Here is a 19,600-nt window from a genome sequence, read left to right on the forward strand (position 1 = left end):
GCCGTGAGGGGGGGGGGGGGGGGCAGCTCCCGGTGCGGCGGGGCAGGCCCTGCCCTGGGTGGGGGGCCCAGCCTGCACCCCCGGCTCCCTCGCGGCAGGAGCGGCTCCGGCCGGGCCCTCGGGGCGCCCTCGGGACCGGAGAGGCCGCGGGTTCCCGGGCAGCGGGCGCTGCCGGGGCGGGCCCGGGGAACCGCGGCCTCCCAGGCCTCGGTCCTTCCCTCTCGGCCTCCGAGACACTGATAAGCCTCTTCTGTTGTATTTTTTAGGGCTCGGGGATGGATTTTCTGACGCTTTTCTTGATTTATTTGTGTTCGGTGCTCGCTGCCGTTGCTCTGCTCTGCGTCTGCTCGGGGAGGAGGGGAGGTTTCCTCACCGGGAGAGCCAGCCAGGTAAAAGAGAGGAGCCGTCCTCAGCCCTCCCTGTTCTGGTTCGTTGTGCTGGAATTCGGGTGTTTATCCAACATAAAAACCCGCCAGGTTATGTGGTTAGAGCCGCAGTACGATGTGCTTCATATTTCACTCTTTGTTTTCACAACTGCCCGTTGGGATTGGGCATCATAGAATCCCAGACTGGTTTGGGCTGGAAGGGACCCCCAAAAATAATCCAGTTCCAACCCCCCTGCACGGGCAGGGACACCTCCCAGCAGCCCAGGCTGCTCCAAGCCCCATCCAACCTGCCCTTCAGCACTGCCAGCTTCCCTGGGCAACTTGGGTCTCACCAAATGAAAACACTGGGCTGGTGAAATCCTTCCCAAGCAGGGAGTGAGAAAAACCCATTTGCCTCTTCCACCTCCTGCAGGGTAGGAGTAAGGATGGAGCTGCTTGTGATACTGAAAGGACGTTTTTCAGTGACACTGTAACACATCAGCTTTGAGAAATTAAATAACAAGGAAGCCTCAAGTATTTGCAGTTTTGTGGTATTTGCTGTCCTCACTAAGATAAAAAAGGTGGGGGGAGGTTTTAGAGGTAAAACAGGGAGAGAATTATAACTGGTAGCAAATACTGTAGGGGAGGCTCTGTAGTGTGAGTATGGAATGATGCTGCAGCCTGTTTTTTCCTTAGAGGGAGGAATGAAGAGCTTTAAAAGAGGATTAAGAATTGGCATTTTATTGTAAAAACAGGGAATGAATTGTTTCATTATGTGTTTCCTTTAGCAGTACACAGCCTCTTTTAAAAAAGACTTGTCACTTGAGCTGCTGATATGAGGCATAACAGTTAAAAGAAAAATATTTAACATCTTCTCAACTGTGCATATGCTTTTTGCCTTCTGGTCTTTTACATCTGAGAAGAGAAGCTCTCACTGCATATTTTCTTTCCCTGTCAGCTAGAAATAGGCTCAGCTGCTCTAATTCCTCCACCAAGGATGGAGCAGCATGTTGCTATAGAGATCTCTCACCTTCTGAGCAGCAGAGTCAAACAATTCCTGCTGCTGAGAACTTTGCTAAATGAAGACAGGCAGTTTTCTTCTTTGTTGTCTCTAGCTGTTTTTGAAATGGCAGTTGGGTAGACATGGAATTACCAGGTCACAGCTGTAGTTGAAGAAACTGGGGGCAGGGGGATGTTTGCTGGGCATTGTTTATTGGTTTGGGTTATTGGGTTTTTTTCCTTCTTCTGGAGGATAGCAGGCTTTATCCCTTTGCTCATCTCCACTTGCATCTGTCAGATGTCCTGGTGAAGCATATTGTAGTTGAGAAATTGCTCAGTTCTATCCCCTGCTTAACCAGTTACCCAGTCCATAACCCAATGTAAGCTCCTTAGAGAACTTTCACACATTAGCCCAGATACATTTGTTCATACCTTCCGGGCTTCTGAGGATGTGGAACCTCTGTCCCACGTTGAAAACCCCAGCCTCTATTCTCAGTGTCCCTGAAAATGAGCTTCCTCCCCAGTGATATGGCTGCAGTGACAGATAACTGAGGGATTAGGTGACTTTTGTTTTTGTTTGAATGTTCCACAGGCAGAGCAACATGCACTTCAGGTAACACAGTCTTTTCATTTGCTTCAGGTGTTGTCGTTTGTAATCCCCACGCAGCTCCAGAGCGTGACACAGCGAGCACTTCACAGGCTCTTCCACACAAGGTATTGCACTTCTTATTTACAATTCTGACATTATTTTTCACTAGTATTTCTGGCCACTCTTGGTGACCTGCCACCATCAGAGCTCTCAGTGTTATCCTTAGATACTCCCTCTTCACTAGAGGTGCTTGTCCTGGATTACAGGTTCCCTTTACAGTTTGTCACGCTGTTGTCTTTCTATTCCTTGCTTATCGTTGAGAAGATGGTGCCCTGAAATATTGGAACATATTGACAAATACAGATAATGTGGCTCAGGAGCCTCCAGTGTAACAGATGTTGGTCACACTGGTGGGAGGTTGCACCCACGAGAGAATTACAACAGACTCTCTAGCAGCTGCAGGATGAGTTTAGACAGAGCCAGCCATCCCCGTCCTCTCCCTCAAATCCCATTAGTCTTAGTCCAGCAGCTGGGATGTCCAGGTGGCTCAAGGGGAAGCTGCACAGCTGCCAACCTGCAGCCTGCTGTATTAAGGTGAATTTTGTAGCTTGCAGGAATCTGCTTTAGGATCTGCTTCAGGAGCAATTTAAACACCTTTTCTCTGGGGGCAGCAACTGCTCTGGGACAGGCACTGCAGGTGGGTACATGTACAGCTGTGCCACTTGTGCTGCAGTGGCTTTGCTGCCTGCTCTGCAGATTCTCTGGTGCAGGAGAGAGCAGCAGAGGAGAGCTTGTCTGCAACAGACTCCCCACTGTGGTGAAATACACATCAACAGCTACTTCAAACTTGTAATGAAAGTCCAGCAAACTGATGTGTGACACAGAGAGCTGCAGTAAGTGAACATTGCTCTCCTAATCCGTGGCTTGTCTGAGCATCTCTCTGCCAGGCTGCTGAGAGTTGCTGCTCAGTCTGACACATCCCAAACAAGCCTGCATGCCAAACACTTGGGCTGCTTGCCTGGCAGGAGCTTGGACACGCTGGAACTAGTGGTGGCCATTGCTACCTCCTGCCATGCTTGTTTCCTAACAGCTGCTGTTAGTGCTACAGGTTTTTTAAGATTACCTGTTACTGGAGTTTGCTTTCATAGCAGCACATAGCAGTTGTCTTCTGGCAGAAAGCTTTGTGGCAGTGTCATATTTTGTAAGCACCAAGGGTGCTTTGTACTTGATTCTGCTGTTGGAAAAAAAATCCAAAGGACATGACAGTAATGGACGTGAATTTAGCTGGCATATTTAAAGGAGCATCTGTGGGAAGAAGAGGAGAAGCCACTGGATGGATAAAACACTATTAATATTCAATCCATGCTGGCCTGGAAACCTAAAAGAGGTGTCTCCTTGCATATGGAAAGTATTTGCTGATCACCTCTGCGTGTACTTGACCTGTTAATCAGGATGCTGAGTATTAAATAGACCATCCCGTTTCTGTTCCAGAAACTGTTTGTTTGTTGTGCTGCACATCACCTTGCAAGCTGCAGTGTTTGGGGAGTACACCTGGGAAGTGTTTGTTTACTGCTGGGAGCTGCAGTTCCACCTCCTGCTGCTGCTGCTGCCCTACCTGCTGCTGGCTGGGAACGTGGGCTTCTTCCTTCTCTGCTCCCGGGCCAATCCTGGTAAGCTCCTCTGATCATGAGCTGTAGCTGTTTGAAAACAGGACCTAGCAAGTGTTACAAACACCGTGACTTTTACTATTTTTCTTGATTCTTTTGCAGGTATCATAACAAAATCAAACCATGCGTCCCTGGTTAAGATTTATGCCTATGATGGAGTGTTATTTCAGAAAGGCATCGTGTGTCCTACGTGCAACATGGAGAAGCCAGCCAGATCAAAACATTGCAGTAAGAATCTTGCCTTCCTTGATAAGTATAAAAGTCCTACTTTCCCAAATTAAATCTCCATCAATAACTGCAGTTCACACTACACCTGTTCTGTTCTCTAGTTCGATGCACACAGGTTTGTGTAGGTGTTACTGGACTCCCAAATCACAGCTGCTCTTTGCTCACCCATGGAGCTGTTTTGCTGCTGTTTCTTCTCAGAAAGTGCCAGTTCCAAAGGTGTTTCCTGGGGTCAGGAACAGCCAAAAATTAGACACCTAGAAGTTAAATGAAAAATGTTCACCTGTCAAGACCTGAGTTCAGGATTTTGTGCTTCTCTTGCAGAATTTGCTGTTTACATCTAAAAGAAATCTGGGGGCTACAATCTCTACCTTTCATATGCTTCGCTAGGCAGTGCTGCTGGAGAAGCCAGAGTTGTTGAGCTGCAGTTTTGGTGAATAAAAGAGGAAATGAGATAAAGGTCTTTGGGTTTAGTATTGGGGATTTTTACTATGAAATCAGTGTATTTGCTGAAAAAGCTACTGGCTAGATCATGACCACAATTCTTAGATGCATTTTGTTTTTCAGATGAAAAACTATCCTAACGTAAATGAAGCTGATAACTTAAGAAAAGCACTAGTGCCTGTCTTGCCCCTCTCCCCGGGCAGGTCTCTGCGGGAGGTGCGTGCAGCGCTTCGATCACCACTGCGTCTGGCTCAACAACTGCATCGGTGCCGCCAACGCCGGGTACTTCTGCCTCTACCTCGGCTCCCTCAGCGCCGCCGCCGCCGCCGTCGCAGCCGTCACGGCAGCCCTGCTCACCCAGCTGGGGCTGCTCTTCAGGGCCGTGCACAGCACGTACATCGATGAGCAAGGGCACGAGCAGCCTGTTGAGGTTCTCTTCCTCCTTCAGGTAGGTGTGTGCTGCCCGGGCTGCTGCAGGCAGAACCCTTTGTGTCCGTCCTTGCCTTCAGGAGTCGTGTCAGTGCAGCTGCTCTGGCAGGCAGGGCGTGGGCAGGCTGCAGGGTTTTTACCAGCTTCACACAGCTCATGAAGTTTAGGAAACTGCCCTTGCAGAATACTTAAAAAAATACGGGAATTCTCTCACAGCACTTCATTCCACTCTCCCATTCTTTGTATTTCTGTCCCCAGGCTGCTTTCACTCAGCAGATCTGATCTTTATGGATGTGAATGACTTCACATTCCAATGACCATCTACTCGAGTAACTTTCAGGAGGCAGTTTACAATCCTTGAGATATCCTCACAGAGATGTTAAAGCAGGACCCTACTACCCTGGAATTCAGATACCTCCGTATTTTCTCTCATATGAACAAAGGGGGTGACATCGAGTCTCTCCAGCACTTGAGCTGTTTGCATTTCAATCCCCTCATCCCTTTCTGCAGTGTGGCACGGAGGTGATAAGTAGTAAATGCTTTATCTTTCCCTCATCCTAGACAACAGCTGTTTCAGCCTTGGACTCTTAATAGAGGGCTCTCAGTCAGGGAATGTTTGCCCATGTTTGAGCAGTGCCATTACCACTCCTCAGTGCTGGAGTTTAACTCCGAAAAGAGCTGCTCAAACTGTATCATGTCAGCAAAGCCTGAAGTTGCACCAGATTGTAGTCTCTTCATTTGGCAATTTGTTTGGAGATGATCTGCATTAATGATTTTTTTGATTAAAAGCCCAACAAAAAATAAACAAGCATAAATCCAGTTTGAAATACAAACATTCAGAGAGAGATGGGTGTGGAAAATACTCCACAGATTAGCAAGGCTTGTGAGGAAATACATGTCTGGAGATCTCTGTGCTTAACTCAAAGATTCACTCAGGAATGGACCATCACTGAGCTGGATGGAGGATGGGGCTGTGGTCTTGTTTCTGGGGCCACGCAGTTCTGCTCAGCTGGTGTGCTGCAGTGCCACCTGCCTCCCTGGCATTTCATTCTCCAACTTTTTAACTAAGGTATTATTTTCTTTGTTTGCAGCACCTTTTCTTGACTTTCCCTAGGATTGTCTTCATGCTTGGTTTTGTTATTCTTCTCACCCTGGTGCTGGGTTCATACTGCTGCTTCTATCTCTACTTGGCCTTAACCAACCAAACTTCCAATGAATGGTGGAAGTCCAGAAGATATGGGTGGTCCCACCATCTAACACTGCAGCCTCATGACAGACAAGTTGTCTACAAAAACATTTATTCTAAAGGAGTCTGGAAGAATTTAAAGGAAATCTTTAAGCCTCCTCCTGTGCTGGAAAGGAAGAAGAAAACATGAAGATACTGTTTTTATGTGCATTATTAGACTTTTTGTAGGACTTTATTTCAGCAGAATGCTTTGAGGCCTCAGACACCTCTTGTATCAAGATTACTGTTTTCCAGTTAAATAATTGAAAACTATGTTTTCATAAAGCCACTCTTCAAAAAAAATAAGAGTTCTTCCAGGTCATCAGTAACACTCCTTGGGGGGATTGTGAGTGGGGCCTGTCAGGCTTTTCGGACATGGTCTCAGCACTGAAGCAAGCTGGATGAGGGATCACTTGAAGGCTCTCCAGAGCAGAGAGGTACCAGCTGCTCTTAGAGACTTGGGCTTGGTTTGGGAAAAGGGGGTGTTTGACTGGCCCAACAGCTTGGTGTTCTCTGGCCCTGTGCCCTTGTCAATTCTCACGAGTGGTAACAGAACAGAAACTGGAAAAATATAGTAAGAACTTTAAATAACTTTATTTTTTAAAATGTATTTATTTACATGCTGAATCTGTACAATATGTAATAAAAATCCATATATGTTTTTTAAAAAATGCTATACAATATGGCTTTACATCCTGACAGACCAGCTCCCAGAGCAGCCTGCCTGGCATCGCCAGGTGCAGCGACCTGTTCTGTCAGACCAGTACGTAAGGCTACTTGTCCAGGATATAAAATAAAATACTGCAGTACCATGCCTTGGGAGGGCTAAAGTAGTGAGGTTAAAGGCATGAAAGTTTCTGAGTGGTGATGAATGCACACCACAACTCCTTAGGTTTGGTTTTCTTGATTTGTTTTAAATGCATATGGTTAAGTCATCTCCTAGGAGACCCTACGTATCTGTTCACCTTCTGAATCCCTTTCCACAGCAGAAGACTGCTGTCCTGTGCTCAGAGGGAAGTGCTTCACCAAGGATCCTCCTTTCTTTGAGGCAGCTGCCCAAGCCACTGAGAGCCTCAGATGCAGCGGGTCAGTCACTTCCACAGAGGTTTTTAACTACTGTTATTTCCGTTTTAAGCAGGAAACACCTCAGGGCTGTGCCACCCTGTTAAACCAGGTACCTCTCAAAGTGTTCTTGCCCTTGCTCTCTGAACAATGATAATGGCAAACTCAGGACTGATCAAATTCCCCAAACTGCAGAGAAAAAAATAGTAGGTTTTACGTGAGCAGCAGTCACTGGCTGCACGCCGAGTGCTACACAATCACCGTCTGCACTTCCACCTCCCCCTCCTGGGTGGCGATCACAAAGTCTCCTCCATGCTCCATGATTTCAATGTCCTCAGATGCTACCATGGTCACTGTGGCTTCCTCTGTCTGGATGCTGCCCTCGGTGGCCAGCACAGCTCCCTCTCCGATGGCAGAAGCCAATGTCATGGCCACCTGCTCCGTCAGGCTCTCGGGGGTGGCGATGGTGATGGTGTCTGCAGCATCTGAGGTCACTTCAGAGTTCTCTGCCACGGTGACGTTCTGTACAATGATCTGGTGACCAGAGTTTGCCTGGTTGACTATTTGTTGCACAACCTTCATGATGTGGCTGTCGACCTACAGGAAGAGAAGAGGCCAGGTTATTTCTCAGTGTGTTGTGCTGTTAGAAGTACAGGCAGTTGTCACCGCCACAAACGGGGCCTGATGACCAGCAGGGCAGTACAACAGGCAGCACTGCGTTCCAGCTTCCTCCAGCTGAAGTTCTCATCAGCCTGAGAACAGACAACTCCTGCAACATGTCACACCTTGTCTTGCTGCAGATGCTTCACCAGCAGGGAACTGCCTACAGAAAGTCTACTGTTCATGGAAAAGCCCTACCAGTGCATGCCCAGCCATTTACACAAACTGACTGCAAGTCAGGAGCCTAGCCAGCCTCTGAGTCTGCAGCACCCATCGGTGCCTGCACTCAGGAATGCCTCAAGAGGATCATCTCCCCAATTCTCAGCTGCTGTGCTCCTGTGGGTGAAGCCCTGCAGGTCATTGGCCACCATCACAGAGAGGACCCGGGGTTAACTGAGCTCAAACCCAGTATGACCAGTATGATGGTTTTATACAGACAGGTCTGCGAAACTACAGAGGTATGGAAAATTAATTATCTGAAGTTGGGTTTATTTAGTGTGACTTTCAGAGACTAAAAGTGATTTGTTTAACCTACAAGTCACCAAAATAATTGTTCATGTGGCAGCTTTACCTCATGTCTTGTTCCCTCGATTATTTCAGTAGCTTCGCTGGTCTCCATGTCTTCAGTGGCAGTCTTGAAAGATAAAACATGAAATTCCCTCTTTAGATTATTACAAAAAATGTTTTATTGCCAAGATATAAGACACTAAGATCTTTCTGTTCCTCCCCCAATGCAGCAGCTACTCTAAAGGCAACTCCTCCTTGTAACTCCCCCCAGATCCCATTATCGAGAGCTAATCAGAAGTAGTGCAGAGTGTTCACAAATAACTGACAGAGAACAAACCCTCTCAGCAGGACTTGGCCAACTGGCAGATTTTCTCCTACTGTAGCAGAACTAAAGGGACTTGGTAAACCAAGAGGGTGCTGTGCAAGGAGCAGCACTGGCTCTTGGTCACAAAGGGGGAGAAAGTGAAGTGTGTCATTCCTTGCTCATGGCAGCCATGGCTAGTTAAAACCACAGGGATTATTTTGCACAAAATAAGCTAAACAGAAATGGGAGAAAATAGCAGGTGAAAGTTGAGGGAAAGCTGGAGCCAGCTTGTACAGACACAAAATGTGGTATGGTCAGAAGATCTCAGTTCTGGCATTCTCATTCTCCTGCCTAGGTTACAGGCAGGACTTCAGATGGGTGGTGAAGGAGACTTCTGGTGCTCTCCTTCTCAACAAGATCAATCCTACTTATCCCTTAGGTCCTGCAGGCAAGGGTGGCACTGCTAGATCCTACTTTATCTTCTCCCAAAAGCCTAGATGAGGAACATGCACAACTGCAGCTTTTATTGGTAAAACTGCTGTGCCAGGCTCTGAATGAGGCTGCCTGTTGCTTCTCACCTCGATTATGTAGTCCTGAGTGTCTGCCACCACTGAGGAAAACTCCACCAAAACCGTGTGAGGATCTTCAGAGATGACTGTTGCAGCTAAGTTGTCAGCTGACTGACTCTCCTCAGACACCATTGCTTCTTCGACCTCCTTCAAAGCAAGGAGGCAGCCACCTGGATGGTGTTCCAAAAATGCCAGAAAAATGTTATTTTTCGTAACCATCTCAAATACAGAAGAATGCCTGGAAAATACTGTGCAGCACAAATGAGACCCCTCTGACAGGATGCCAAGTGACCAGCAGACAACGGCCTCTCATCCCATCAAGACGGGACAAATAGTGGATTAAATGAGAACTGAGCCTCCAGCAGAGCAGCTGTTCAGTGTTAAAATACACAACTAAATGCAGACAGGAATGCAGAAGCCATATGTGAAGAATGTACAGTAAGACTTTTGGTATACTTTAAGTCATAGATCTTTTCTGCTTAGGCATTACATTTCAGTATCTACCCAAGAAAAACACTTTTTTCCTCCACTAAACTTGAATTGTCCTTTACAATCTCAACACATCATCATCACTACCTAAAGAAGTCTGAAAATCCATGCTTAGGAGCTAAGGGAGGAGCAGGTGCAGGGCAACTAATCCAATCAAACAAGATTATACGTGAGAACTCTCTCTACTTAAGACATTTTCCCTGCAGAATGTCCACATCCTTGTTTTTACAGGGCTTCACATGCCCAGGTCTGGAGCAGAGCACCCGCAATGCTCCTGCAGTTAGATTCTTAATGCAAATTGTATTTTGTTTCTCTTTGTTTAGATGATCTAGATTTTATATTAGAACTGGTTTATGGCTGTTTGTTCAGCATTTTTTTTGGTCAGAAAGGTCACAACAGGAATACCCATTAATGTAGATTTAAAAAAATGTATCATGCATCTCCTCCTGATGCAGATAAACAGCCTTGGATGAAGGTCATGAGATCCACTTGGAGGAATCATGATCGTTCAGCAGTTTGTCCAAACCCAATCCAGGCCACCCCAGACCCACACCCCATCAGGCAGGGAAGCTCTGCCAGCTCACCTTTGGTTTTTAAGTGCCTGTTGAGAGTGCCGTGCTCGGCAAAGCCCCGCCCGCACTTGTAGCACTTGAAGGGCTTCTCCCCCGTGTGGTGGCGGATGTGGCGCACCAGGGAGCCCTTCTCCCGGAAGCCCCGGCTGCAGAACTGGCACACGTAGGGCTTGTCCTCCAGGTGCGTTCGGAAATGAACCTGCTGGGCGTTCTGGGCAAGGAGAGGGGCAGGAGAAAGGGAAGGACAAACTCAGGCAAGCAGTCTTTTAGCTTCTAGGCTAAAAGTTAACATCTCTGAGGACTTCCTCTCATGTAAGACGTAAGAAATACTTGGCATTATTATTATTATTATTATTATTATTGTTATTATTATTATTATTATTTCTATTATTATTACTAATTATTAATTTTTTTCACACATGGAGGAAGTTTCCCCACCAATGTGAAAGTTTTCTTACAACTGTCCCTCTTTTCCCCACTGGAACAAAAGCTCCTTCTGCAGCTTCTGCAGCTCCAAGAGGCAGGTGAGCTGGCATTTGTTGTTTCCAGGAGCAAAGCCCAACTTCTGCCAAGCCCTGGCCCTGGCCAGGACCCTGAAGGCAGGCCTGCTGTGAGGGAGCCCACCTTTGTCTTGTACCGCTTGCCACACTTGGGGCAGGAGTAGGGGCGCTCGTCCGAGTGCACTCGCTGGTGCCCCTTCACGTGTGCAATGGTCTTGTAGAGCTTCCCACACTCCCCGCAGCGGAAGCGCCGCTCGTTCACGTGCACTTCTTGATGCTTTTTCAGCAGATAGCCCTTGGTGAACTCTTTGCCACACTCCTCACACTTGAAAGGCTTGTAATCTAAAGAGAAAGACAGAGAACGCGTGGCTGGTACAGGACAACCAGCAGGAGCAAGTATCTGGTACATGCTGTTAACAAAATTCTCACCAAAAATTTAACCCAGAAAAGGAGGGAAATTCTGTTTTCCACTGCATGTATGAGCTTTGTCTCATTTATAAGCGAATTCTGCTCAGATGTTGCTCTTACAGCCTTTGGTGCCTTTCAAGCAGTTCCAACTTAGAGCTGGAAAACTCATGGCTAACAGCCACGTAAAGGTGAGGAACTGGAAGCACAGCAGCTGTACCATGTCCGAGATCACATCAAGACACGGCACGTTTTAGGTGACAGTGTAAGCAGCAGAGCTTTACCTAAGTGCCCTTTGATGTGTGTTTCGAGGGAAGCAGCTTCACTGAAGGCTTCATCACAGTGAGGGCAAACGTAACTTTTGTACCCATTTGTTCGTTCTGCACCTGTCTGCTGGAAAGAAAGAGGTACAACCTCAGTGTTTGTACTAGTGTGTACAGTGAGTGGTGCTAGCCAAATTGCCCATTAAATACTCCAGCTTTAACATGAAAGAGATTTATATTTTTAACAGGACAGCGAGCACACGTGTGCACTGACACTAGACTTAAAGCACATGTGAAAAGCTTAACTATAAAAACTGACACAAAGACCCAGGCAGAGGGAGAGAGGTGCTGAGGGAAACGTGGGGCAGTGAGGCCAACACTGCTGTCCACAACCACGTGCAGGCAAGGAGGGTTAAAAACCAAATCTCTTTATGGAATACAAACATACAGACTCTGCTTGTTCTACTTCAACACACTGTTCCCCACTTGGCTCCTCTTCTGCTTCCACCACTTGGTTCTCCAGCTCTTCTGTGGCAGCTACAGCAGGTTGGTCAGGCTTCTGGATCTCCTCCACAGCCACCCTCTCGATGACAATCCCCGAGTTCCTCATGGCCTGGCGCAGCAGGTTCTCACTGCTCACCTCCCCCTCACAGGGCAGCTCCTCGGGCTGCGGCTGAAGGAACAAACAGACTGGTCACTGGAACAAATAGACTGCTCACTGGAACAGCACAGACACGCGTGGCCCTTTTTTTACAGCACATCACTACAACAGTCGTTTCCTTGGATGTCTGATGCTGTGATGTAGGCTGGAAGATCTACAAGGAGAAGGTCTTGGACTGGGCAGGAAGGTGAGGTGGTTCTGTGCTCTGCAAACATGCAGCCCCAGGGATGAGGCCTTTGCTCCTACAACAGTCTCACTGCAGGGAATGGTCAACAAAAACACCCCCTCGCTGTGTCTATCATCCAGCACGTGGTGGGGAACCCTGCACCTCCCTGGCTGCTCTACACGTGCTGCTGAGCCCCCAGGCAGCTGGACAAGGGCAGAGCAGAGTTTGCTTCTGTGTTCTCAGGTGGAGCAGAAGCTAATTACCCATTTACTTCCACGACACACAGGCTGATTCTCAGCACCTAAAGTTGTTCTGTTCGTGACGTGAAATACTTCACAGTGCTTCCCTGCAGAAAACATGCCAAGGGTGTTCAAGAGAAGCAACACTCACGTCTTGGTCCAGAGATTTTGCATCCACCATGGGAAGTTCCTGCATTTGGACGTGGACTTCCCGGAGAACGTTGCCCTTTGCGTCTGTCACCAGGTGGATGACGGGCGAGGTCTCGATGGCTTCGCTGGCCACGGATGGAACAGGGTCTGTGTTTGAGCTGCAGGAGCCTGCAAGAAAAGCAGCACCATCAATCACCCAGCATGCTGCCACCCCTACAGACAGTGTGTCTCAGACTGAGGTTCAAGCCATCTTTGTACTGGATTCTCAAACATTCTTTGCAGTCAACACTCAGGTTAGTAGTTGAGCTCTATAAATTAATTTTCCTGTATAAAGGATATAAGCTGAATACCACAGAAATAGTTTTTTCATGACTGAGGAAGAATTTATCATTCGTGTGCTAGGAGCGTGCTCAGTTTTATCAGACACAAGCAGGGACTGACAGTGTCACTGACCTGTTGGCAAATCATCCTTATTGACCACTATTTCTTTGTTCATATTGAAGCAAATTTTTTCAGTGCAAGGTGTCAGAGATTTCAGGTGCCGAGTCAAAGCTCCTGATTCCCGGAAGCTTTTCCCACATTTCTTGCATCTGTAAGGTCTTTCATCTGGAAATTATGAGAATCAAAACAAGAATATTAAACTACCCACAGCCAGGTGGTTAGTGACAGGCTGCTAGAAGAACACTTTCAGAGAGCAGAAGGGGCTTATCCCAGGGCCTCGTGCTGTCTCCCAGCACCCCAAACATCAGGGAGCTCCACAGATTCAGCAGCACCAAACCCCACTGGAAGGTCAGCTGGATAACCCTCCCTCCCCCCCCAGCACACTCCAGCAAGGAGGAACTCCGTCCTACCAGTGTGGCGCCGGTGGTGTCGGATCAGGGACCCTTTTGTCCTGAAGGAGGTTCCACAGAGTTTACATTCATAGTCCTTCCTGCTGCTGTGGGTGATCATGTGAGCTTTGAGGATGCTGGCCTGGGGAAGGAATGTCACTTTAAAAGCTGTTCCAAAACAGTTGTGACTTTTACATTTCAGCTGTAAACAACAACAATGCTCCTGAAAGCAGAATTTTCCCTCTGGAGGTGCCACGTGCAGCCGAGCAGCACCGTGTGGTCTTGAGGGCCTTTCAGCAACCAGCCAACCCACTCACCCAAGCACAGCAGCAGAGATACTCACTGTTTTAAATGTCTTCTGGCACAGCTCACAGACGTATCGCCCCTCTTTGTTAACCAGCAGCTTCACCTTGATCAGCTCTGTGGAGATGTCCTGCTCCTGCTCCTCAGGGTTGCCTTGCTCTTCAGTGACTTCCCCATCAACGTGACCATTGGGGTTCTCAAACACGTGGTCTCCTGCAACGATGACTTCTTTGATGTGCCCGCTGCCTGGGAGAGGACAGGATGACAGTTATGTTCTTTACAGAGGACAGCTTTACACCACTGGGTCCACTGACTGGTCCAGCACTTTGAGCAGCAGGAAGGAAAAACAGGCATTTCACACCTGGAGCTCTGTGCAAAGCGCAGCTATTAAGGTGGATGCTCTGGAGTGACAGCTTAAATCTCATGTATTAATGAGAACTGCAGAGCCAGTCTGGGGCTGCCTCTCTCACCCCTGAGGGGACGCTTGGTGCTGGGCCCAGTGCTCAGCGACCCTGTGGTGTCACAGGCCCAGCTGAACCCAAGCAAGGCCACGGGAGGAGGGTGGGAGGTGTCTGGAGCTCACCTACGATGGCGGATGCGCCGCTGATCTCCTCCGCTATTGAAGATGCTTCAACAACGATGTGAGCAACAGTTATTGCCTCCTCCACAGCAGGCACGACCTGCCGTGACAGATGACATTTTAGCAGAAAGGTCTGGTTACCTTGAAAAACACTGTGCTGTCTTCTCTCCCCGCCAACCCAACAGACCGTTGTGTCCTAATTATTTCAGCCAGGGCTGGAGGAGAAGCCTGCTGTCACCTTTTGCACTTCTTGGCTGAGCAGCCCCGCGGGTGCAGCAGCGAGAGGAGCTTCTGGCGCTCGCTGGCAGATCTTCTGTAGCTTGTGCTGCACGAACTCCTCCAGGGAGGTGAACTCCGACTGGCAGCGGCCGCACCTGTGCACGTCATCTTCGTCTGCGATGGAAGAGGCAGCAGGTTAGGAACAAGGCAGCGTGACTTCAGCTCTGCTTGTCCCGGTGAGGTCCCGCGCCGGGGGGAAGGGCCGGGCTGACAGGGGTGTCTCCGCTGCGGCACTGAGGAGCTTCTGGAGCCGAGCGGGGCGATCGCCCCCGGCCGGGCCCGGGGCTCAGATCCCGCCGCCCGGAGAAGGGGCGGGGTATGGAGACAGCCGGGACCCTTCACCCCGGGGACCGCACCCGCCGCCCCGGGCCCCCTGAAGGACCTCCGGGAGCCCCGCACCCCCCGCCGGGCCCCGCCACCCCCTCGGCTCCGGCCGGGGCCCTGCGCCGGCGGCGACGGTACCGGTACCTTCCTCGCTGAAGGGCGCCGGGAGGCTGAGGAAGGCGGCGGGGCCGGCGGGGGGAGCGGCGGGACCGGAGCCCCCGGAGCCCGCGGCCGCCGCCCCCCCGCTCCCCCCGGCCGCGGCTGCCGTAAGCGCCGCCGGCCCCGCGCTCGTTGCCATCGCGGCCTCCATGTCGCAACGAGCCGCACCGCCAAGATGGCGGCTTTACGGCCGTGTCGTCATAACAACGGGCCGCGTGCCGCGGGAGGGGCCGCGCCGAGAGGCTCGGGCGGGGAACGCGGCCGCAGCGCCGGGGTTCCGCGGCCCGGCGGCCCTTGGGAGCGCCGGTACCCGGCGGCCGCGCCCGGCCACCTCTGACCGCCGCGGCCGGGCGGACCGGAGCCTAACGAGCCACCTAAGGAGCCACCTAACGAGTCACCTAACGAGTTACCTAACGAGTTACCTAACGAGCCCCGGGGCGTCTGGGAGACCCAATGGGTCGCGGAGCGCCTGAGGTGACCGCGCGGCCCTGGCCAATGGCCGCGCGCGGGGGGCGGGCCGGCGCGGCGGGCGGCCAATCAGAGCGCAGCGGGGCATAGCGCCACGCGGAGGGCGGGGAGGGCGCTGGAGCCGGCGACGGGCGGGGGGGCGGGGCCTCGGCCGCCTCTGGCCAATGGGAGCGAGGGCCGGGCGCGGCGCGGCCAATGGGGGCGGCCCGGCGGGGGGCGCGCGGCTGGGGCGCGGCGGCGATGGCGGCCATGGCGGGCGGCGGGCCCCGGCGGTGCCGGCGGCTGGAGGGCGAGGCGGCCCGCGCCGTGCTGGCGGCCGCCGACACGCTCCTCTTCGACTGCGACGGCGTGCTGTGGCGGGGCGAGGCGGCGGTGGGCGGCGCGGCGGCGGCGCTGGGCCGGTTGGCGGCGGCGGGCAAACGACTCTGCTACGTGACCAACAACAGCAGCCGGACGCGCGTGGCCTACACCGAGAAGCTGCGGCGCTTGGGCTTCCCGCCCGCCGAGCCCCGGCACGTCTTCGGGTCCGCCTATTGCGCGGCCCGTTACCTGCGGCAGGCCCTGCCGCCCGGCGCCGCCGCCTACGTGCTGGGCAGCCCCGCGCTCGCCGCCGAGCTGGAGGCCGCGGGCGTCCCGCACCTGGGGCCCGGCCCCGCCGCCCTGCCCGGCCCCGCGCCCGCCGACTGGGCCCAGGCGCCCCTTGACCCCGCCGTCCGCGCCGTCCTCGTCGCTTTCGACGAGCACTTCAGCTACGCCAAGCTCTGCCAGGCCCTGCGCTACCTCCTGCGCGACGGCCCCGACTGCCTGCTCGTCGGTACCAACCGCGACAACCGCCTCCCGCTCGAGGGCGGCACCGCCATTCCCGGTGCGCGGGCTGGGGGAGCCCCGGGGGGGCTGCTCGGAGCTGCCGGGCGAGGGCGGGGAGGGGGCTCCGGGCTGTTCAGAGCCACCCAGGGGGGCGGGAGGTCAGAGCTGCTCTGGGGGTCCCTGGGCCCGGCCCTGCGTCTCAGGACAAGGGCGGTGCCGGGTGCCTCCGTGTGGCGGCCCGTGCCCTGCAGCCTGGGCACCCCCTCCTCACCGCCCCCCCGAAAGAGGCAGGATCTTTGGCCCGTTGCTGGGAATAGCGGTTTCTGCTTGATGTCCCGGCCTCCATCACCTCTTCTGGGACTAACCCCCCCTGCCTGTCCTGTCGGTGTTGAGTTTCCCAAGCCCCGTGTGGGTCTGTACCAGCTGGTGTGGGTGCCCGGAGCGTCTGCAGGCTCTGACCCGTTTCCCCTCCTCCCCCAGGGACGGGCTGCCTGGTGAAGGCGGTGGAGACGGCGGCGCAGCGCGAGGCCTTCATCGTGGGGAAGCCCAACCGGTTCATGTTCGACTGCGTGGCCAGCGAGTTCGACATCGACCCCGCGCGCACCATCATGGTGGGCGACCGGCTGGACACAGACATCCTGATGGGCAACAGCTGCGGCCTCACCACCCTGCTGACGCTCACCGGGGTCTCCACGCTGGACGAGGTGCAGGGCCACCAGCAGAGCAGCTGTCCCAGCCGACACAGCCTGGTGCCCGACTACTACGTCGACAGCATCGCCGACCTCCTCCCGGCGCTGGGTGACCCGTAGAGCACAGTCCCCGCAGCGCCCCGTTAGTCACCCTGTGACAGTCAGGCACTCACTAGGTACCACCCAGAGTTAGCAACCCCTTGCTTAGCCCGCCTGTCCTCTCGGTAGGATGTTGTTTACACCTTGGTCTTTAAATGCACTTTGAAACGGAGAGGGCATTAGGGTGTCACCCGCCTCTGGAGGCTGGGGCTTTTGTTTTTAATTATAAGCAACACATCGATCCAATGTTTGTGATACTTGATGTCACGTTGTCCTCTAGACTGAGCTGAGGAAAGTCGAGCTGGTTAATCTGAGGAGACCCCAGGTCTGGTGGTGCGTCCTCAGGCCGTGGCTCAGTCTGGTTTATTCAGGGAAATGACTCTTGGCACGTGTGGTGATGTAGTGGCTGTGTTTGGAATTAGCCTTTGGCCTTGGGGTGATGATCTTTCTGTACAAGGTCCTGTTTGGGGTACAGCTGCTGCAAGTGCGGCAGCAGGTCACAGGAGCTGAGATCCCTGGAATCCATCTCCTTGATTTGACCTTTTCAATGGCACTTGGGATGAGATTAGGACGATTCCACTCACAGGACACAAACAGTGTCTGCTGTGTTTGTCCATTGGGTGTATGTGTAAAGCACATGTACATATAAGAACTCCCCCATTCTGAATATATATCAGAATATATTTAAAATATAAATTTAAGTAGAGTGTATGATAATATATCATTTCCCAGAAGGGAGGATTAGAGGAATGTACTTCACTGATCACAGTACTTCTCCCAAAGTTTTTGCATTTGGCAATGCAGAAAGAGTGTAGCCACATAGGACTGTCCCTCACCACTGCTGCTTCCCAGGAATAACTGGTTTGGTACCAAGTTCCTTCTTGTACTTCCCTCAGCATCGACGTAGCTGCTTCCCTTGGCTTCAGCTGCAGACAGGATTTAAGGTTCAGGCCACAGGGGTGGATGCAGGGCACGGTCCAGCTTTGCTCCAAAGTAATCCTGTGGGTGCTGGCTGCGTGTGACAACGGCATGTGCTTCCTTTAAATACCTGAGGGGAAGACCTTCCTCAGGGGCCTGCTGGGGGGCCTGGCTCTGGCTGCTTGGAGTGCTCTCTTGCTCAGGGTGATTTCAGACTGATCTGTGGGTGATGCACAGCTAGGGCTCCCAGGTAGATTTTTATTTTTATGCTGGCTGAATCAAAGGCTGCAGCTGAAAGCTTCTGCATTACAGAATTAGGTGAGAAATTATATATGCAAATAACATGTTTTTATTCCATAGATTCCAGTATCAGCAGGTGAATTTAAGCACTGGCCTTCCTTCCTCTCCCACTGCTCAGCTGGATAGGCTGGCAGTGTGCCAAGGCCATTTCCTTCCACTCAGACACTCGAAACAAGCAGACTTTAGCCCTGTGTTTGTACAGCAATAACTGTGTGGTTCCTGTTGTCTGTCAGTGTTCCCAGAGTATCAGCTGGATCTTGTCAAAGGGTGTTTGTATCTGGGGGGGAGTGGAGGGAAGCACAAATAATCCCTCCCCTGTTCCTGTCTTCAGCTGGAAGGCTGGGACTGGGTAAAGAAACACTTCCAGGTAGAGCTTTGACATTATCTGGGTAAGGTGGACATGGGGTTAGGGGGTTGCTTCAGGTAGGGCCAAACTTAGGGGTGTGTCTTTGGTTCAGTTCCTGTCTCTGGTGCTTAGAAATTCAGAACATGTTGAGTGGAGGAGGCAGTGCCAGGGGAGGTGCTGGGCCTCACTGGCTGTCCTGCCAGCATTGCTCACTGCACCAGGGAACCCGTACCTCCAGCCACCTCTGCTGCAATGTCCCTGTGAAGGTGTCAGTCCTGCTTCAAAACTCTGTATCAGCTTCCAAACGGTTTTTGAGCCTCTACTTGAATTCACATTAAACTTACAAACCTGCTTTCCCTTGGCCTTGTCTGGTTTTGTAGTCTCGTCTGGGTGAGGTTTGGTGCAGCTGGATGTGTGGGAGTCCTGGGGTAGGGGCAGTCTGAGTGTATCATCCACACTCCTTGTGCGCAGTGTCAGGGAAGGAAATCCAAACCCTGGAGCAGATTGCTGTAGTGCCCAGAGCTGTGCAGGGCTCTTAGCGTGGGCTGGGATTTGAGCAGAGCACAGAGCAGAATGCAATCATCCTTTCACAAATGTTGTTTTATCGAGGGTTGTGCTTCACTCCTGTGCCTTGGGCAGGGAAGGAGGGACGTGTCTGCCGTGCGGCCAGTAGAACCTCTCAGGGGGGAAGCTGTTGCAGCGTGGTTTTGAAATGTCTGCTAAGCTCTGCTGCAGCAAATGCCTCATTTCTAATGCCCATGTGCAGAAGCAGAACTGGTGGAGTGACCATCCCTCACTTTCCTGCCCTTCTCAGAGCTGCAGACACTGCTGATCTGTGTTCTCAGCTTTGCTGTTTGAAAGGAGTGGAGGTGATGGCTGGTTGACTCCAGTGGCCAGAGCACTCTGGAGTGAATTGGTCTGGAGTTGGAGTTCACGTTCCACAGAAGCAGCGTGCCAGGGCATGATGGTGATCCTCTGAAATGGCTGCTCTTTGACTTGGAAAGAGGC

The 19,600-nt window shown here is 51.8% G+C and overlaps 3 protein-coding genes across 5 annotated transcripts; 2 read left to right on the plus strand and 1 right to left on the minus strand.

Annotated features, from left to right (window-relative positions):
- Nucleotides 1-24: 24 nt before the first annotated feature.
- ZDHHC4 (zinc finger DHHC-type palmitoyltransferase 4) lies at nucleotides 25-6,614 on the plus strand. 2 transcript variants are annotated; one of them, XM_051632154.1, is made up of 6 exons: nucleotides 25-389; nucleotides 2,005-2,078; nucleotides 3,445-3,623; nucleotides 3,723-3,848; nucleotides 4,493-4,737; nucleotides 5,833-6,023. In XM_051632154.1, the coding sequence occupies exons 1-6, from the start codon at nucleotides 276-278 to the stop codon at nucleotides 5,932-5,934; spliced, it is 840 nt and encodes a 279-aa protein (XP_051488114.1). In that variant the 5' UTR covers nucleotides 25-275; the 3' UTR covers nucleotides 5,935-6,023. The 2 variants fall into 2 exon arrangements, with proteins under 2 accessions (XP_051488114.1, XP_051488113.1); XM_051632153.1 differs by having other exon boundaries at nucleotides 27-389; nucleotides 5,810-6,614.
- E4F1 (E4F transcription factor 1) lies at nucleotides 6,518-15,161 on the minus strand. Of its 2 annotated transcripts, none has more exons than XM_051632152.1 (14): nucleotides 14,951-15,161; nucleotides 14,442-14,596; nucleotides 14,207-14,303; nucleotides 13,664-13,869; nucleotides 13,342-13,462; nucleotides 12,944-13,096; nucleotides 12,492-12,658; nucleotides 11,723-11,947; nucleotides 11,296-11,401; nucleotides 10,731-10,948; nucleotides 10,119-10,317; nucleotides 9,055-9,215; nucleotides 8,237-8,299; nucleotides 6,518-7,602 (listed from the first exon to the last, which is right to left on the minus strand). In XM_051632152.1, exons 1-14 carry the CDS (start codon nucleotides 15,114-15,116, stop codon nucleotides 7,255-7,257), a joined length of 2,385 nt encoding a protein of 794 aa, XP_051488112.1. In that variant the 5' UTR covers nucleotides 15,117-15,161; the 3' UTR covers nucleotides 6,518-7,254. The 2 variants fall into 2 exon arrangements, with proteins under 2 accessions (XP_051488112.1, XP_051488111.1); XM_051632151.1 differs by having other exon boundaries at nucleotides 11,296-11,404.
- A 457-nt stretch (nucleotides 15,162-15,618) lies between these two features.
- Nucleotides 15,619-18,944, plus strand: PGP (phosphoglycolate phosphatase). Its single transcript, XM_051632155.1, has 2 exons — nucleotides 15,619-16,298; nucleotides 16,721-18,944. The coding sequence occupies exons 1-2, from the start codon at nucleotides 15,629-15,631 to the stop codon at nucleotides 17,047-17,049; spliced, it is 999 nt and encodes a 332-aa protein (XP_051488115.1). The 5' UTR covers nucleotides 15,619-15,628; the 3' UTR covers nucleotides 17,050-18,944.
- The last annotated feature ends 656 nt before the right edge of the window (nucleotides 18,945-19,600 follow it).

The sequence above is a fragment of the Apus apus genome, chromosome 14, assembly GCF_020740795.1.
Source record: "Apus apus isolate bApuApu2 chromosome 14, bApuApu2.pri.cur, whole genome shotgun sequence".
NCBI classification, from domain to species: Eukaryota; Metazoa; Chordata; class Aves; order Apodiformes; family Apodidae; genus Apus; species Apus apus.